Source organism: Stegodyphus dumicola, chromosome 5, assembly GCF_044657685.1.
Source record: "Stegodyphus dumicola isolate Sdum_Otavi_A_Nest chromosome 5, ASM4465768v1".
Taxonomy (NCBI): Eukaryota; Metazoa; Arthropoda; class Arachnida; order Araneae; family Eresidae; genus Stegodyphus; species Stegodyphus dumicola.
Genome location: NC_140772.1, coordinates 61,642,438 through 61,657,542, shown reverse-complemented (window position 1 = coordinate 61,657,542; position 15,105 = coordinate 61,642,438). Strand labels below are relative to the sequence as shown.

At 29.8% G+C, this 15,105-nt stretch overlaps 1 protein-coding gene across 7 annotated transcripts in view; it reads left to right on the top strand.

Moving 5' to 3' along the window:
- Positions 1–15,105, top strand: part of LOC118185255 (uncharacterized) — a 472,173-nt gene that overhangs the window by 317,819 nt on the left and 139,249 nt on the right. For all 7 annotated transcript variants that reach the window (XR_015041131.1, XM_085816706.1, XM_085816708.1 and 4 more), the window contains one exon: positions 7,510–7,555. Coding sequence is in view for 6 of the 7 variants with exons in the window: in XM_085816706.1 (XP_085672832.1) it covers positions 7,510–7,555 (46 nt within the window). In the remaining variant the exon portion in view is untranslated. Of the gene's footprint in view, positions 1–7,509; positions 7,556–15,105 lie in introns of those variants that run through there.

The window sequence follows — 15,105 nt, the reverse complement described above, 5'->3', positions numbered from 1 at the left end:
ATCACGAGGGCTTGCACGATTCTTCTGTTAACTTTGTGTCTGTTTTGAAAGCCCCTTGTTCTTTCTGCTTGCTTGAAACAAGTTAATTAATTCTCTGTTAAAAATCAATAGTATATAAAGAAATAATAATTGAAAGGAAGAATATTTTTCACAAGTCAGTGTAAGAAAATTAAAGTTCCTTATGATTCCTTTACAAAATGCATTATTGCAGTATCATTGCAGTAAAGTAATTATAAAAAACAAAAAGGGTGTAGAATTAAAAGTGCATTTTAATATTTATCATCTAGCGACATGAGATGGGAAAAAACTAACTTGCTGGAGGAAAGACATAAGGGGATACAAATAACATAATATCAGATTAAAGCATGAAATGAAAATAAATTATTTCAGGGACTTTAATGCAGAGATTATCATTATTAATAATACTGAAGTTAAACATGCTTTCAGTTTAATTAACAGTATTTTTGTAAGGAAATCTTGACTGATTGTATAACATTTTCAAATTTAATTACAAGCTTCTTAAATAAGAAATTTGAAAAAAAATTGAATCATAGACCTAATGTTAAAAACATTCTTGAGAAATCATTGAAATCATTTGATAAAAACTTAAAGAACCAACTATGAAGGAAGAAAATAATATGTGCCAACATTTGGCATAATTTGTGCAGCATAGTTAAATTTACTCATAATTTAATGTGAATCTGTGATATTTTACATTTTAAATTTAAAGTTTATTAATTATTTTATTTATTTATAGTTCGCATACAATTATTTGTATTTCTTGCGTTTGTAAAAAGTAAAACATTTAATTAGAATTTAATATTCTGTTTTTATAAAATAAAGTGCTCTTTAACATGCTCATAAAATAAAGTGATCACAACTACATGGTTGAGTGGACAGCTTGTATTTATTTGATCAATTTCAGATTGTTTTTAAACAGCATTTTTTGCAAAATTTATGCAAATTGTATTTTGCTAATTATCAAGATAAATACAGACATATTTTTAATGGCGGGCCACTACGAAGGCTGGAAGTGGTGGTCATTTTATTATGGAGGAACCTTTACTCCCTGTGAAGGAACAGTGAATTTGCAACCATTCTTTCCCAGGATTCGAACCCAGGCCCTTCTGTGTAGCAATTAGTGTCAGTAACCAGTTTCCCATCTGGGTGGCTCAATATAGAAATAAAGAGTACCAATTGCAGATGAATTGTGAGAGACCAATTTTTTGCTGGAAAATAAAATTTTTATTGCTAACTTTGTAGTCTTGAATTCGAAATGAACTAATATCTCTGTTTCCTGGATATTTATATTCCCAGGTATTTGTATTGCAGATTAATAGGTTTTGTGCATATGCAAAGTATTTATAAACTAGTATAGAATTAAATTTAAAAAAAAAGCAATGATTGAGTAGCTCTGTAGAATTTGAAGACTATAAAATTACATGTATGTTCATAATTCAGAATATGGATAGAGTTTTCATTAATTTGTTGAATGACGCACAGAATTTATGTAAAATAGATAAAATCATTTTAAAGGTAACATATTTTTTAAGCTGAGGATTAATAATCAAATTCACTTAAAATCAAAATATTGAAATTTCAATCTTTAATTTAGTATCACACATATATTTATCGTGGCTTTCATATAATGGTGTTAATATATATGTGCACCGGTTAACTATAAATCCATGTACTTAAATATATATTAAATTTGTAAATGATATATGGAAGTTTTGTGCTGTTTAATGGAAGTGACCAAAGGTACATAGACTACTGCCCATTAATCTTGCTACACCATGAAGGAAGCACACAACAAACCTAAATTTTGAATGAATGGTAGAACTAATAGCAGTAAGAAACAATTAGCATTTTATGACATGGGCACACATTATATATAAAAATAATAACCTCTTGAAGCAGTATAAGAAGACAAACTGAAATGCTCATTTTTATGACATGCACACATCTCTACATATAATAAAACTAGGAATCTGTTTGTGCGTATGTGTGTGTCTTTCGTTCGCGCTGTGCATAAGCTAATAGACCCACGACTACGAAATTTGGTACATAGGTGCATCTAGACAAGAGCCAGTGCATATCGAAATGATTTTTTCGAAATTCGAATTAGAATTTTTTTAATTTTATGTTTTGTGATGAAATCGTGTCATTTTGAGACATAATGTGGTATAGGAAAGCAAGATTTTACTCTACATACTCCCTTTTCACATCGTCATGAAACGTAGGCACTTAGCTTTTTACGAACTTAAAATAAATTTCATGTTCCAATAAATCGATTAAATACAAATTTATTTAACGAAGGGAGCTTAACACCTTTTCTACAGGATTTTTTCTAAAAAAGTTTGTTTAAAAATGTACAGTTTTTTTTTTTTTTTTTTTTTTTTTAAATTTTATTTTTGGACATGTTAAACTTTCATCCTTGCAACTGCTTTTACAAAAAGAATTTTGGAAAAATGATAATATTTTGTATTTTTAAAGAATTTTTTAAATGAAGCTTCCGAGTATACTTCTCACATCTCACATCTTTAAAAATGTGATTTTGGCAACAGTCTTATTGTTGATAGATTTTTGATGAAATCGCATCATTTTGAATTGTTTCATTTTTTTAGAAATATGGGTTTGGCAACAATTTTTCATCGTATTTCTTATGTCACTGTTTTTAAGAGATTGGCATATTTCATTGTCATTTTTTTATCTATATAATACTTTTTTTTTTTTTTTTTTTTTGGATACAGCTGTTCTGCAGAGTAAAATTCTGCGCAGCATTTTATGTTTTTTGAGTTGCTTTCATGTTATTTTTTGCTTATTTCACTGTTTGTAAGATACTGAAAAGTTTTGCATGATTTTTTTTCTTCAACGGAAAGTTGGTTAATTTTTTTATTAGGATAATTGATATTTGTATTAAGAGATATAGCTTATTTCAAAGTAGTTTTTTTTCTCTTGAAAATATAAGATAAAATATCATTAATTATACTTTGCTTTTCAGAAATTTTTGTTTTTTGTATTCTTTTATATTATTTATTACTCGTTTCACTGTTTTTAAGATATTGAAAAGGTTTGAGTGATTTTTAAAGGAAACAAAGTTCTTAACAACATTTGTACCATTTGAGTTCTTAAGATTTTGCAAAGGGAAGTTGGTTAATTTATTTATTAGGATAATTAATATTTGTATTAAGGGATATTGCTTATTTCATTGTAATTTTGTTATACGTAATAACTTTTTTTTTTTTTATGAAGTTGTTCTGCAGAGTTAAATTCTACGCAGTTTTTAAATTTAACATTTGGTGTTTCCTTCAGCCATTTTTCCGGTACATTTAAAAGCCAGACGCAGGCTGGCAGCGAAGCTGCTAGTTATAGATAAAAATGATGACCTCTTGAAGCAGTATAAGAAGACAAACTGAAATGCTCTTTTTTCATTTAAGCATTACTCTTTTTGTGTGTATGTGTGTGTATGCATGCATGCATGCTAGCTAGAGGTCATGTAAGAAGAAAGAACTTATATCAGCATATCTAGGAAATTGATGGTAAAATTGTAGCCTACCAAGACTAAGGATTATTATGCTGCACGATTGTTTCCGGTATGGATCCAGGTCAAAAATGAATGTTATGAGAATTTTCAGTTGATGACTCCAGAAAGGCCTACAGAATGATACCTGCAATCTTAGTGAGTCTCCTTTACCTTGCCTGAGGGGATAGACATCCTGTCTGCATTGATGTTAGTATCATGTACCCTGGGTCAAGAAATTGGATGTTGCAGATCACTGATTATCAGTACCTACAATGCAACAATGCCCGCAGTGCCATGAATTGTCCACAAGGTGACCATTACTTCAACTTTCTCTGTATTGCTTGTAAGGTGTTATCACTTACAGTGGTGCACATGAATACATCAGGGGGGTGTGACATCATCTTTTCTGACAAATTCTGTTTCTGATCATGGTAACTATATTTGTGTGTGGAAATACCAAGGAGAAAAAAACATTGAAGACATTCTTCATCACTATACTAGCCCAGCATCTAGTCAACCCTTCTGAGATGGTGAACCTTTGTTTAACACGTTCCCTCGTGATGGATGGAAGAAAGGAATCACCCATAGGGCAGGTGTTTTGCATTGCAAAACCTAACTTTAGAAAAAATAATCACAAAAAAAATTTTTTTAAGTCAGTTTTTGGTGCAATTTTAGACTATTACTTAAGTTATGATATACGTTAAAATTAGCATTTAATAATCTTTTCTCTTTAATTTACATGAAAATATATTTAAAAAAAATTTTCTTTCTTTAATTAACAAAATACATTAATAAACTTTAACCCGTTCATGACAGGCAGCTCTGTTACCGAAGCGTTCTCTTGGGACAGCGCGTTAACCGGATACGTCGTCTTCTGGGGATGGGCAATTCGCACCGCTAAGCCTAACTTTGGAAAAAAAATCATATAAATTAAATTTCTCATCCAATTGTTCCAATTTTTGGTACATTATGAGAAGGACATTCAGGTAGTTGTCAGAACTAATTTTAAACCTTTATTGTTAAATTTTCCTTAAAAATTTTATAAAATACTCACTCTAGAATAATATAATTTTTCATTTATTCCACAATTAAATATATATGGAAAAATATCCAAACAATCGCAGATTTTATTTAACACAACACGAAATTAAAATTTTAAAATATTAAAACTGTCTTTCATAAAAATTCAATGCGCAAACAACGAAAAGGAAGCAATATTTTAAAAAAGAGACAGTGTATGATATTCTTTGAAACATGGGTATATGCAAAGTCCAACGTTGCAGATGTCACAGGAATAGAATATCTGCAAATTTGACAGTAATAAAAAGTGTCTAATGATAGAACATCTACTCCACTATATGGGGATTAAAAAAATAAAATAAAAATAAAATTATTTAATAAATTAAAAAGTATTCCAGAGCATCGAGAACATGTCCATTTGTTTATATGAAATGGCGCAGTAAGAGCCATCACGTTACTCAACACTAACGAATCAGCATTTGTGTATATTCTTCTACGTTCAGATACCTATATCACAAAAATAAAAAGTACCTCAAAGCATCGAGAACACGTGCATTTGTTTATATCAAATGATGCAGTTAAAGAGACATTACATTGCTCAACACCCACTCACGAATCTCCCTCTCATTCCGAAACAAAATACAAAAAAATAAAAAACATTGCATAGGAATGAAGGTACACATAACTTAACTTTTGATATATTTCCCCATAGCAGACATACATCTACATCCAGCAGCAACAAAAAATACTAATTAAATGTTCTATGTAAAAAGTCAAATGTGGTACGCCCGGCCATAGAGTGAATTAAATGGTGATTCAAATATGACACACCTAGTCATGAGGTAATGTTCGCTGTTGATGCACATATGACACACCCGTACTGACAGAGTTAACTACATGGAATGAAAATAGGAGGATTAGAAAGTATAGAAGAAATCCAACTTTAAAGTTGTATATATGGTACAAAGTCCAAGATCCAAACTCATCAGGACTTCGACAATTCCAGATTTGGGATTTTTCCGGATATTAGATCATCAGTTTAAATCTAGTGAGATGACATACAAAAAAATTTTTAATTAAAAATATGGAATCATGATTTATGAAATAATGAAGCATCTATGATCTAAAGGGTATTAAAATTTAAAAAAAAAAGCTTAATATTTATTTGTTTACTTTATTAAACATTTCTTTGAATGTAAATTGTTTAAGTTACTTCTTTTTTTGTGCTTATACTTTCTCTTCATTTCTGTAGACAGACATAATTTCTTGTTCAATTATAAAGTTTCACTGCTCAAGTCTCTAGTTGCTGCATCAAGAATTCCGACTAACTTCTCAATCAAAATTTTTTCATTTTCAATAACCTCTCGTCACTTTCTTCACTATTGGTAATGGTATTTTCTTGATCTAGAATGATACTACAGATTTCACTCTCTATTAATTTATTGAGGGTTGAAATATTGCAATCACAATGAAAAACTTCTGTTATATCATCTTCACTTTTTAGCGCTTCTCCACATTTCCTTACAAAATCCAGTAATTGGAAAAGCAGATATGCAGCTATGGATCCAAATTATTCATCACACAAATTTATGCTAAAATGATTATTTCTTCAATAATGTGAGGTATTTTATTCAAATGAATGAAGTGAAATGAAGAATCTGGATTCTTCACATGCTTTCTTACAGGGAAAAAATCAAATGCGCATGTGTAAAACATTAAAAAAAATTCCTATAAAAAATTTTTGTAGGTGGCTTTGAGGTACGGATTTTGGATCATTCCAGATATTGGACGTTCAGATTTTGGACTTTGTACTGTTGTACATTTTGAGACTTAATGACAAAATGAATTAAATTAAATAAATGAGTGTTTAATTTCAAATTTTAAATGCATGTAAATAATGTCAGAATGCTGTAAGACCTAATTGAATGGAATCTCTTGAGTGTTAACCTTGTTATGAATTTTATATATTACTTTATTTTACGAAAATAAAATGTTCAATCAGAATTTAGAAATGTTTCATGGAGCGCAAGCAGCTTGCATATGCCATATGGCAAGAGGATATAATAGGCACTGATATTTAAATTCTTAATTTTTTTTATTTAATTATTGTAGGGAAATAGTCACTATTATTAATACTGCACCTTAGCTTATTTTAAATTTTTATTTTAATTGTAAATATTGGAATTTTTAGTTTATATTATAAGAAAGGGTATTTAACTAACATATGCAAGAATCCAAATATTTCACTAAAAAGCAGATTTTATATGTTAGGCTTAATTGTTAAACATGTACATGCACCGAGAGAAGTTCAACATTTCAGGGTCGCAGACATGTGAGAAAACTTCATTTTCTCTACCTCGGGAGCAAAAGACGTTAAAGACTAAATATCAAATTTTAATGCATTAATCAGTGTTCACTTATATGGTCAAAATAAGTGAGCTTTAAAATTTTGTATTAAAAGCATGAATAATAAGCAAAGAAGAAATCAATAGAATTTTCACTTCTAATCATTACTCACTTCTTTATTATTCTTTTAAATTATGTTCCAGTAAAGTTATCTTGATTTTTATTTGTAAACTAGATTTCATTTTCCTGTAAGCTTTCAATTTTCCTTCAAATTCTTTTCCTTTTTATTTTGTGAAATAAGTGGCACATCAACTAAAACCGTTATATGAATTAAATTTTCTTTTGCATTATCTATTTTAATTTTGTTTTTTAAAAAAGCTGAATTTCAGCAAGATTGTGCAAAATAGTTTTTTGTTGAAAAACGTCTAACCTGTGTTATATTTCTTTGAAATGTATAGAACTTTTGTGTAAGCATTAATGTTAAATCAAGTCTTTTAATTTTTGACTACGTATGTAACAGAGTTTTTGTGTATTATTTTATTTAAATACTTGTAAATATAATCCTATTTTCCACATGTTAAAATAGGCATATAAATTTAAAACAAATTTTATTACAGAGTTGTCTATTAGAACAAGCAGAAGTTTTCTCTGAGAACAGTTCTGGTATGTATTTCAGTTTTTCCCTTTAACCTGAAATATTCTTCCTAAATATATATATATATTTTTACTTATTATTGTGTTTTCAGTATATCCTCAACTAAAGGCCAGATGAAGAATCTTTATTTCAGCTTGAGGGGATAACTGTTTTTATAGATGAAAGAAATACTTGTTGGAGAATAAAGGTGTATTGCTGGAATTTTTCTGAGATGAATATCATAAATTACAAAATCATTCATAAATAAAAGAATAAAACCACTGTGTAGTAAACTCAGTAGCTCATCAGCCTAGACCAGACTTTAGCCTTCTAGTTATATAGGACCTTCTAAAAAAGGTGAATTTAGGTTCTTAAATATGGACTTCTGTTTGTAAAACTGCAGTGCCATGAAGGAATAATATGAATAAACTGAAACTTACAGGAAATGTTAAGTAGGGTATGGTATGCATATCATTAGAATTATAAAGTAATGTGTGAGCTAAGAACTTCCTTTCGAAACATTGTATTAGCCATATAAATAGAGATCTGTAGAGGAACATTAAAAATAGTGTTCTACTATCTTCTAGGGATGAAAGTTTCATAAGGATGCAATATAACTCATCAAAAAATAAACAAATAAATAAATAAATAAATAAAAATTCCAATATTTAAGTCTAATGAAGCTAGTTATGCTGTTTGAAAAGAGGTGAGTGATAAATCTGGGAGATGGAGGATTTTTTAATCATGAGATTGTGGTTTGTATGGGATGTAAAGCATTGTCTATGGAAGCAGTGGACTTAAGAAAACAGGCAAGTTGCAAACTAGGCAATGGACTATGAAATGTTATGACAACATGAGATGACAGACACCTCATTCAAATGTCAGCGATAGGCTGTGTTGCTTCATCTTGACAGTTAATCAGTGTTGAAGCACTGCTGCAAGTATGCCATTTTAAAGTTTCAACAGCTGCTGACTTCTACTGCACCTTAGATTGTGTATGTGCATTTCATTGCATATGATTCCCTTGATGCAAATCCAGTGGTGCATGTAACTACAAAGGATTCATCAGTATAACCACTGACATTACAAAAGATTGTCTTTTCCAATAAATCTTATTTCAATTTGAAGTACAGTGATGACTGAGTTCATGTTAGATGCTATAAGATTCAACTCCATCTTCGGGAGTGCGTTACCCAGATTCATACTGGAGGATGGCCACACATAATGGTCCAAGACATTATTGGATATGATAAGAAATCTCATCATCTAAAATTTAAGCTACTTTCACCAATAACTGGATGACCATCAAACAGGATGTAAAGCTTAAAGTCATATCTTTCATTCAGTACATTTCTGTAGATGTGTTTCAGCATTTCAGTGGTCATTTACATTTTGCTAGAACTTTTCAAAACTTCTCAGCATTTTAGACACTGCTTCTTTGTTGGCTTGCCAATTCACCAGGTGTGTCGCTTATTGAACTTGTCTAAGAATTAATGGGCTAGCAACTTGCTCATGACACTTGTAATGAAACCAATATAAATCGTCTTTGAAAGACTGAAGCAATTAGAAATGCTCTTCCTCAAGTATATATCAAAAGCTGTTTCATTTAGTGTCACAATGAATATGACATTATTTCAGCATATGGCAGCTTCTCCTCATATTGAGTTTTGTCATTAAATGTTCTTCAATTGCTCTGCAAATTTAATTATTTCTTTGCATTACTGCTGGCTGCATGAGGAATAAATATTATTTAATTCTGATGATTCCTTCGTGGTGTTGCAATTTTCACAAAGAGGAGGATATATTTCCTTGGAACTCCCAGATCATGAATGTCATGTGGCTGATTAAAATTTGTTATAAAGACTGGGTATGAGTTAGCAACTTATACCTCTGATTACCTGTAAGCAATTTTTGCAAGTAGTTTTTGGCCAAGTAGTTGACTTTTAAATGGCTGAGAATTGATCGTTTGATTTTTAATCTTACATTATTCAGTCAGAAATTCAGTTGTTGTATTGCATGATAATAAGTCTTTTCATGGGTCAAAACCATTTCTTAGAACCGCTTCTGTTTAAAAAAATAAGTATGCATACTGAGTCATCCCACATGTTCTCCAGACTTGTTATCTTGCAATTGTTTTCCTTTCTCAAAAAATAAAATAACCTCTCAAAGGAATTCCCCCCCCCCCAAAGGAGCAATTTGCCCAGAGGTGCTATTAATTTCATTTTGGCTTTTTACTTTGATTCACTATAAACAGCGAATCACTTTTTAAATTGTTGCTACCAAAAATTAGAGGGTACCTAGAGCCATCAAATTTTGAATAAGGACCCGAATATGGGCATCTGGAAGCCCAAATTTAGAATTTGCAATTTGTATTACTATCTATTTTGTGTTTTATGAATTTATGAATTTTTGATTAAGAAACTCGATGATTTCAAAGCGAGGAATGGCAACATTGTACGAAAACATTTTATCTCCAGCGCGTGAGACTGTGTATCGGAAATTCTATAGATATGCTCATTTTAAAATTATTTTGCAATATTGCTGTTGAACTGAATTTTATGATATTTTTAAGTGTGAAGAACATGATACATATTTAATAAATAAAGTTAACACACAAAATGTTAAAAAAACTCCACTTTGGATGTAATATAAAATCTGAAAGCTTTCAGCTTTTTTTCTTTCTTTCTTACATAAAAAAATGCAACTTCTTTTAGAGGCATGTCAAAAACATATCTCTATAAACCTTCTCTTTCATTATCTGTTGTATTTGCATCAAGACAAGAAGTTGCATCAGTGTAAGAGCTATAAACTATTTTTTAAATATACTATGACTCCTTAATTGCCATACAGTGAATATACACTTAATCTTTGATTAAATGAGGTTTGGTAAGTTGGAATTTTCGATGAAATATTTGTCAGAACTAGGAAGTAGAATGTAAGTCAAAGGGAACTTTGGAGTATGCATTTCAATAATCGAAATATTTCAAAGTGTCAAATTTTCAGTAATTTTTTTTTTTTTTTTTTTTTTTTTTTTTTTTTTTTTTTTGGGAAAGAGAGTTCCTTCACTTGTAGCTTATTGAAACTTGACTATATTTAGATGAAGCTTTACTTTTTTCTATAAAAGGGAAAATCTTATGCATCGTATACATACTTCATGCCATATAGTCTCAAATTTAAATTTTTAACAAGATAAAATAAGCTTAAAGAGTTTTGACGGTTTGGATCATGTACCAGCTTTAAGTAAAAATATGTGAAATATAAATTTCTACATTACTCTTCTTGCATGTTTTAAGTGGCTAGTTTTCCTTATACCACTATTACAGATTATGTAAAAAAATATGTGCTCTTTAATATGGAAATTACTGGTTTTAAAAGTTGTCAAGACAATATAGTTTAGATTGTTTGCATCCGATATAAAGATTGGGTCACTCGGTAGGATAGACTAAATGCTGCCTTCGGCTGACCAGAAAGGTTTAGGAGATGCTTTATTTCTTTATCATGTGGTAGAAACATTTTAACTTAAATATTTATCCTTTGGCTTTTGCTTTAAACTTAATTTACAGTTAAAATGTCTGGAAAAGGAAAAGCAATCTTCCTGAAGATACAACTGAAATGTTAAAAGAATTTGACTAAAACATAAAATTACGGAAATGTAACCATAAAAAAAATCTTAATATTCTTTTGTCAATACTAAAAACAAATGTAGAAGAAGAATGTAGGAAAAAAAAAATTAGAAGCAAAGAAGAGAACTAGAAGAAAAAAACGATTTGCAGGAAAATCGACATCAAAGAAGTTGCATATTCAAGGAGAAAATACCTGAAGATTTACACCATAGTTTGCTAAAGTTTTCTGTATAGGGCAGTGCATCAAATATACCAGCAAATGGGTATGTGCTAATGGAAAACACTCAAATATCATCACAGTTGAAAGTGAAAGACGACTGTTTTTGACTGAATGGTTGCATAAATTTAAATTGCATCATAGAATATCAAATCATATCATAAGTGGAAATTCCTAAGATACCTCAGTCGAATTATTTGAAAATTCAAGTGTTAGTCAAATTAGCTGAAAATTCAAGGACATAATGGATATCAGCTATTTCTCTATTGATGAAACCAGTGTTTCCTTTTATCTCATGCCTTCAAAATGTCTAGCCTCTAAAGAGGTTCAGTATTATTCAATATCAGAGTAAAAGTCACTTCTCTGTTTTACTCACATTAGATAGTGATATAGCGAATAAAAGCAGATGGACGTTTTTTAATATATTTGCAGAATGCTGGAAGAAAAATGACAAGGGATTAAGAAGAAAAAACAGTTTTTCGCATAAAATTTAGTTATTGGTTTTTTAAACTGTAAAATCAAATATTTTTAAAGCTTTGTGCTATTTGATTTTTGTGATTTTAAAAATAAGATATTTTACTAAATATTTTAAAAATATTTATGTGAATGATGTTTTAAGAAGCTAAAAGTAGGATAATAAATTGTATAAAGCAATGACACAATGATAAAACTGGATAAAGCAAATATGTAACTGATCCTAAATTAAAATGTCAGTTGTACATTTTTCTCATTTATATATCGGTTTGAGACTGTCCATGAAAGACATTAACTGTGCTTTACGTATTTTCTCTTTCATTATATACAGTTTTCAAATGCATCATAGTCTGGGTCACAAAGTATTCTTTTGAAGAAATGCAATTCAGATAAATATTATCAAATTCTGGAAAATTTATATTAATAAATATATTTAAAATACAAATACACAGATCAAATTAATAAATAGAAAATTTTAAAATAATTATTTGTGGAAATATAATTAAACCATGCAACTCTTACCATGCATTAAAATGAAATAATATAAAGGAAAAAATTGTCTAAAATCTACATCTATGCTTGAAATATAAAATATAGAAAATTATTTGAAAGACTAAGCAATATACCTTTTTTCCTGCTCATTCATAATGATAGGAACGGGAAATAGGTTACCATAAATTAAGAATTTTGCCAAGTGAATTATTCTTAGTGCAAACTGAAAAAAGTGAACCAGATAAATTTTTGAATTTCTTTATAAATTTCTCACCAAATTTTACAAAATTTAATATTCAGGCATAATTTGAGTTCTAGAATCGAAATATGGAAACAAAATTGATATGCCATTTCAGAAAAGGATTTTGTGTCATAATACATATGTGTTAGAGCAGTGGTATATATAAATCTAACAGATATCTTAAATTGTGCTTTTGAGACGAGGAAAACACGAGTTGAATTTCATCAATTAACCCAGTAGAACAGAAAATATGGAACTGCCCCCTTTTTTTTTTCCTTTTCTTTTTAAGAGGCTATGCAAAGAGAGCATATTGAAAATAAAAACTAATTTCCCCCCTCTTTCTTTCAAAGTCTATCAGTTTGGACACTCTTTGCATTTACCTGACTACGTTTACCATGTTCTTCATGGTAGTGCTTCCAAAAACAGGTAAAATGAGGAAATTAGGGTTTGTAGAACATACTTTGGAGACATTTCATTCAAAAATTTACAAATATTTAGATCACAATATAATGAGGCTGCATCAGTTCTAGGAAAAATACTCACAGAATAATGCTTACAGGTATAAATGCTCACAGGAAAAAAGGCCCACACAGAAATATGCCCACATAGAAAAATACTCGCTTGGAAAAATGCTCACTTAGAAATATGCTCACACGGAAAAAAGCTCACATGGAAATAAGCCCACTGATAAATGAAATACATAGAAATATCCTTACATTAATCGACAATAATTAATCGATTTGAACATCGTACACAACTTGAATTTTTTAAAGAAAAATTATTTGATCATTTGAAAAAATTATTGGACAAATGCTCATATTAACCTTTTCAGGGACAAATGCTCATATTTCATATAAAGGAATGAAAACTATAGTAAAATTTTGCATGTACTGTAATATTTTATACCACTGTCCCCTGTACGACATTTTTGCCCTCTAACTGCCAATAGTTTCTTTTTGTTTTTTATCTACTCTATTTTTGCATACTTTTGATGTGTATATATATAAATTGATGTCTGAATGTAGTTATTTAAGTTTGGAGCCAAAAATGTTCTAGAAGACCACAGTTTCCAATCGAAGTGTAGAATCATTATGAAGCAACCTTTGAAAATCTCCTAAAACAACAAATTATTACAAAAGCTTTCATAAGGTACTAAATTCATTATTTAATTGTAGCCATCTTAGTATGTGGTTTTTGTTTGACGGACTGAAAAAAGATTTAGGCTGTCAACGTTATTAGCTATTGTAAATACAGGGCGTACTGAAGTAAAAGAAAATATGAAAACTTACATTTGGTAATCTCGAATCATGTAAGAAACTATGATGAAATCGGTGATAAAATTAGATATTTACATATATTAGCTAATATTCAGTAAGTTTGTAGAGACATTAGGTATTTTGGAAGCAGGAGATGTGAAAAATGAGAAAAGCCTTCACCGGGAATCCAACCACAGACCTCTGGAATATGCTCCCAGCGTGCAGACCACCACACCGCGAAGTCATGCTAGGAAGGCGGGAGAAATACCTTATATATATCCTCCTTTTAAAGGGTGATTGGGGTTTTTAGGGGAACCAATCACCAAATCCTGGGTGTAGAGAATCATCATCCACCACCCTTTTAGTTCGGGCGCCACTGTAGAGACATTAGGTATTTTGGAAGCAGGAGATGTGAAAAATGTGCAAAGCCTTCGCTGGAAATCGAACTACGGACCTCTGGAATACGTGGCCAACATGCAAACCACCACACCATAAAAGCATGCTAAGGAGGTGGGAGAAATACCTTATAAGTTTATGTCAAATATACATGATTTATATATAACAAGGTATTTTACATAATTTAAATAAAATAATTATTTCTATTTACTTATTCTTCTAAATGTTTATATTGTAAAATATGTAACTTATACTTACTATTATTTTGTTTTTTTAACAATTAAAATTGTAATAATTTTTCGCTGTATATTGTTTCATTTTTCTTTCTTCCTCCTCTCTTTTTCCTAATTCAAAATGGCCCATTTGTTAATCTTATATAGCAACTAAATCTACACATAAGTTATATAGTTTTTGATATATAATTTATTTACTAAATAATATTGATTAATTGATATATATATATCACAGATGTTTTAGTAATTTAAATAATTTTTCTTTGAAAATTCAAGTAGGTGTACTATGTTCAAATCAATTAATTATTAATTGATTAATACAAGGATATTTCGACGTATTTTATTTATAAGTGGGGTTATTTTCATGCAAGCATATATCTATGTGAGCTTTTTTCCATGTGAGCATATTTCTAAGCGAGCTTTTTTCTATGTGGGCTTTTTTCCTGTGAGCATTTATACCTGTGAGCATTTTTCCTGTGGGCTTTTTTCCTAGAACCGATGCAGCCTCACTATATTGTGATCTAAATATTTGTAAATTTTTGAATGAAGTGTCTCCAAAGTATGTTCTACAAACCCTAATTTTCTCATTTTACCTGTTTTTTGGAAGCACTACCATGAAGAACGTGGTAAATGTAGTCAGGTAAATG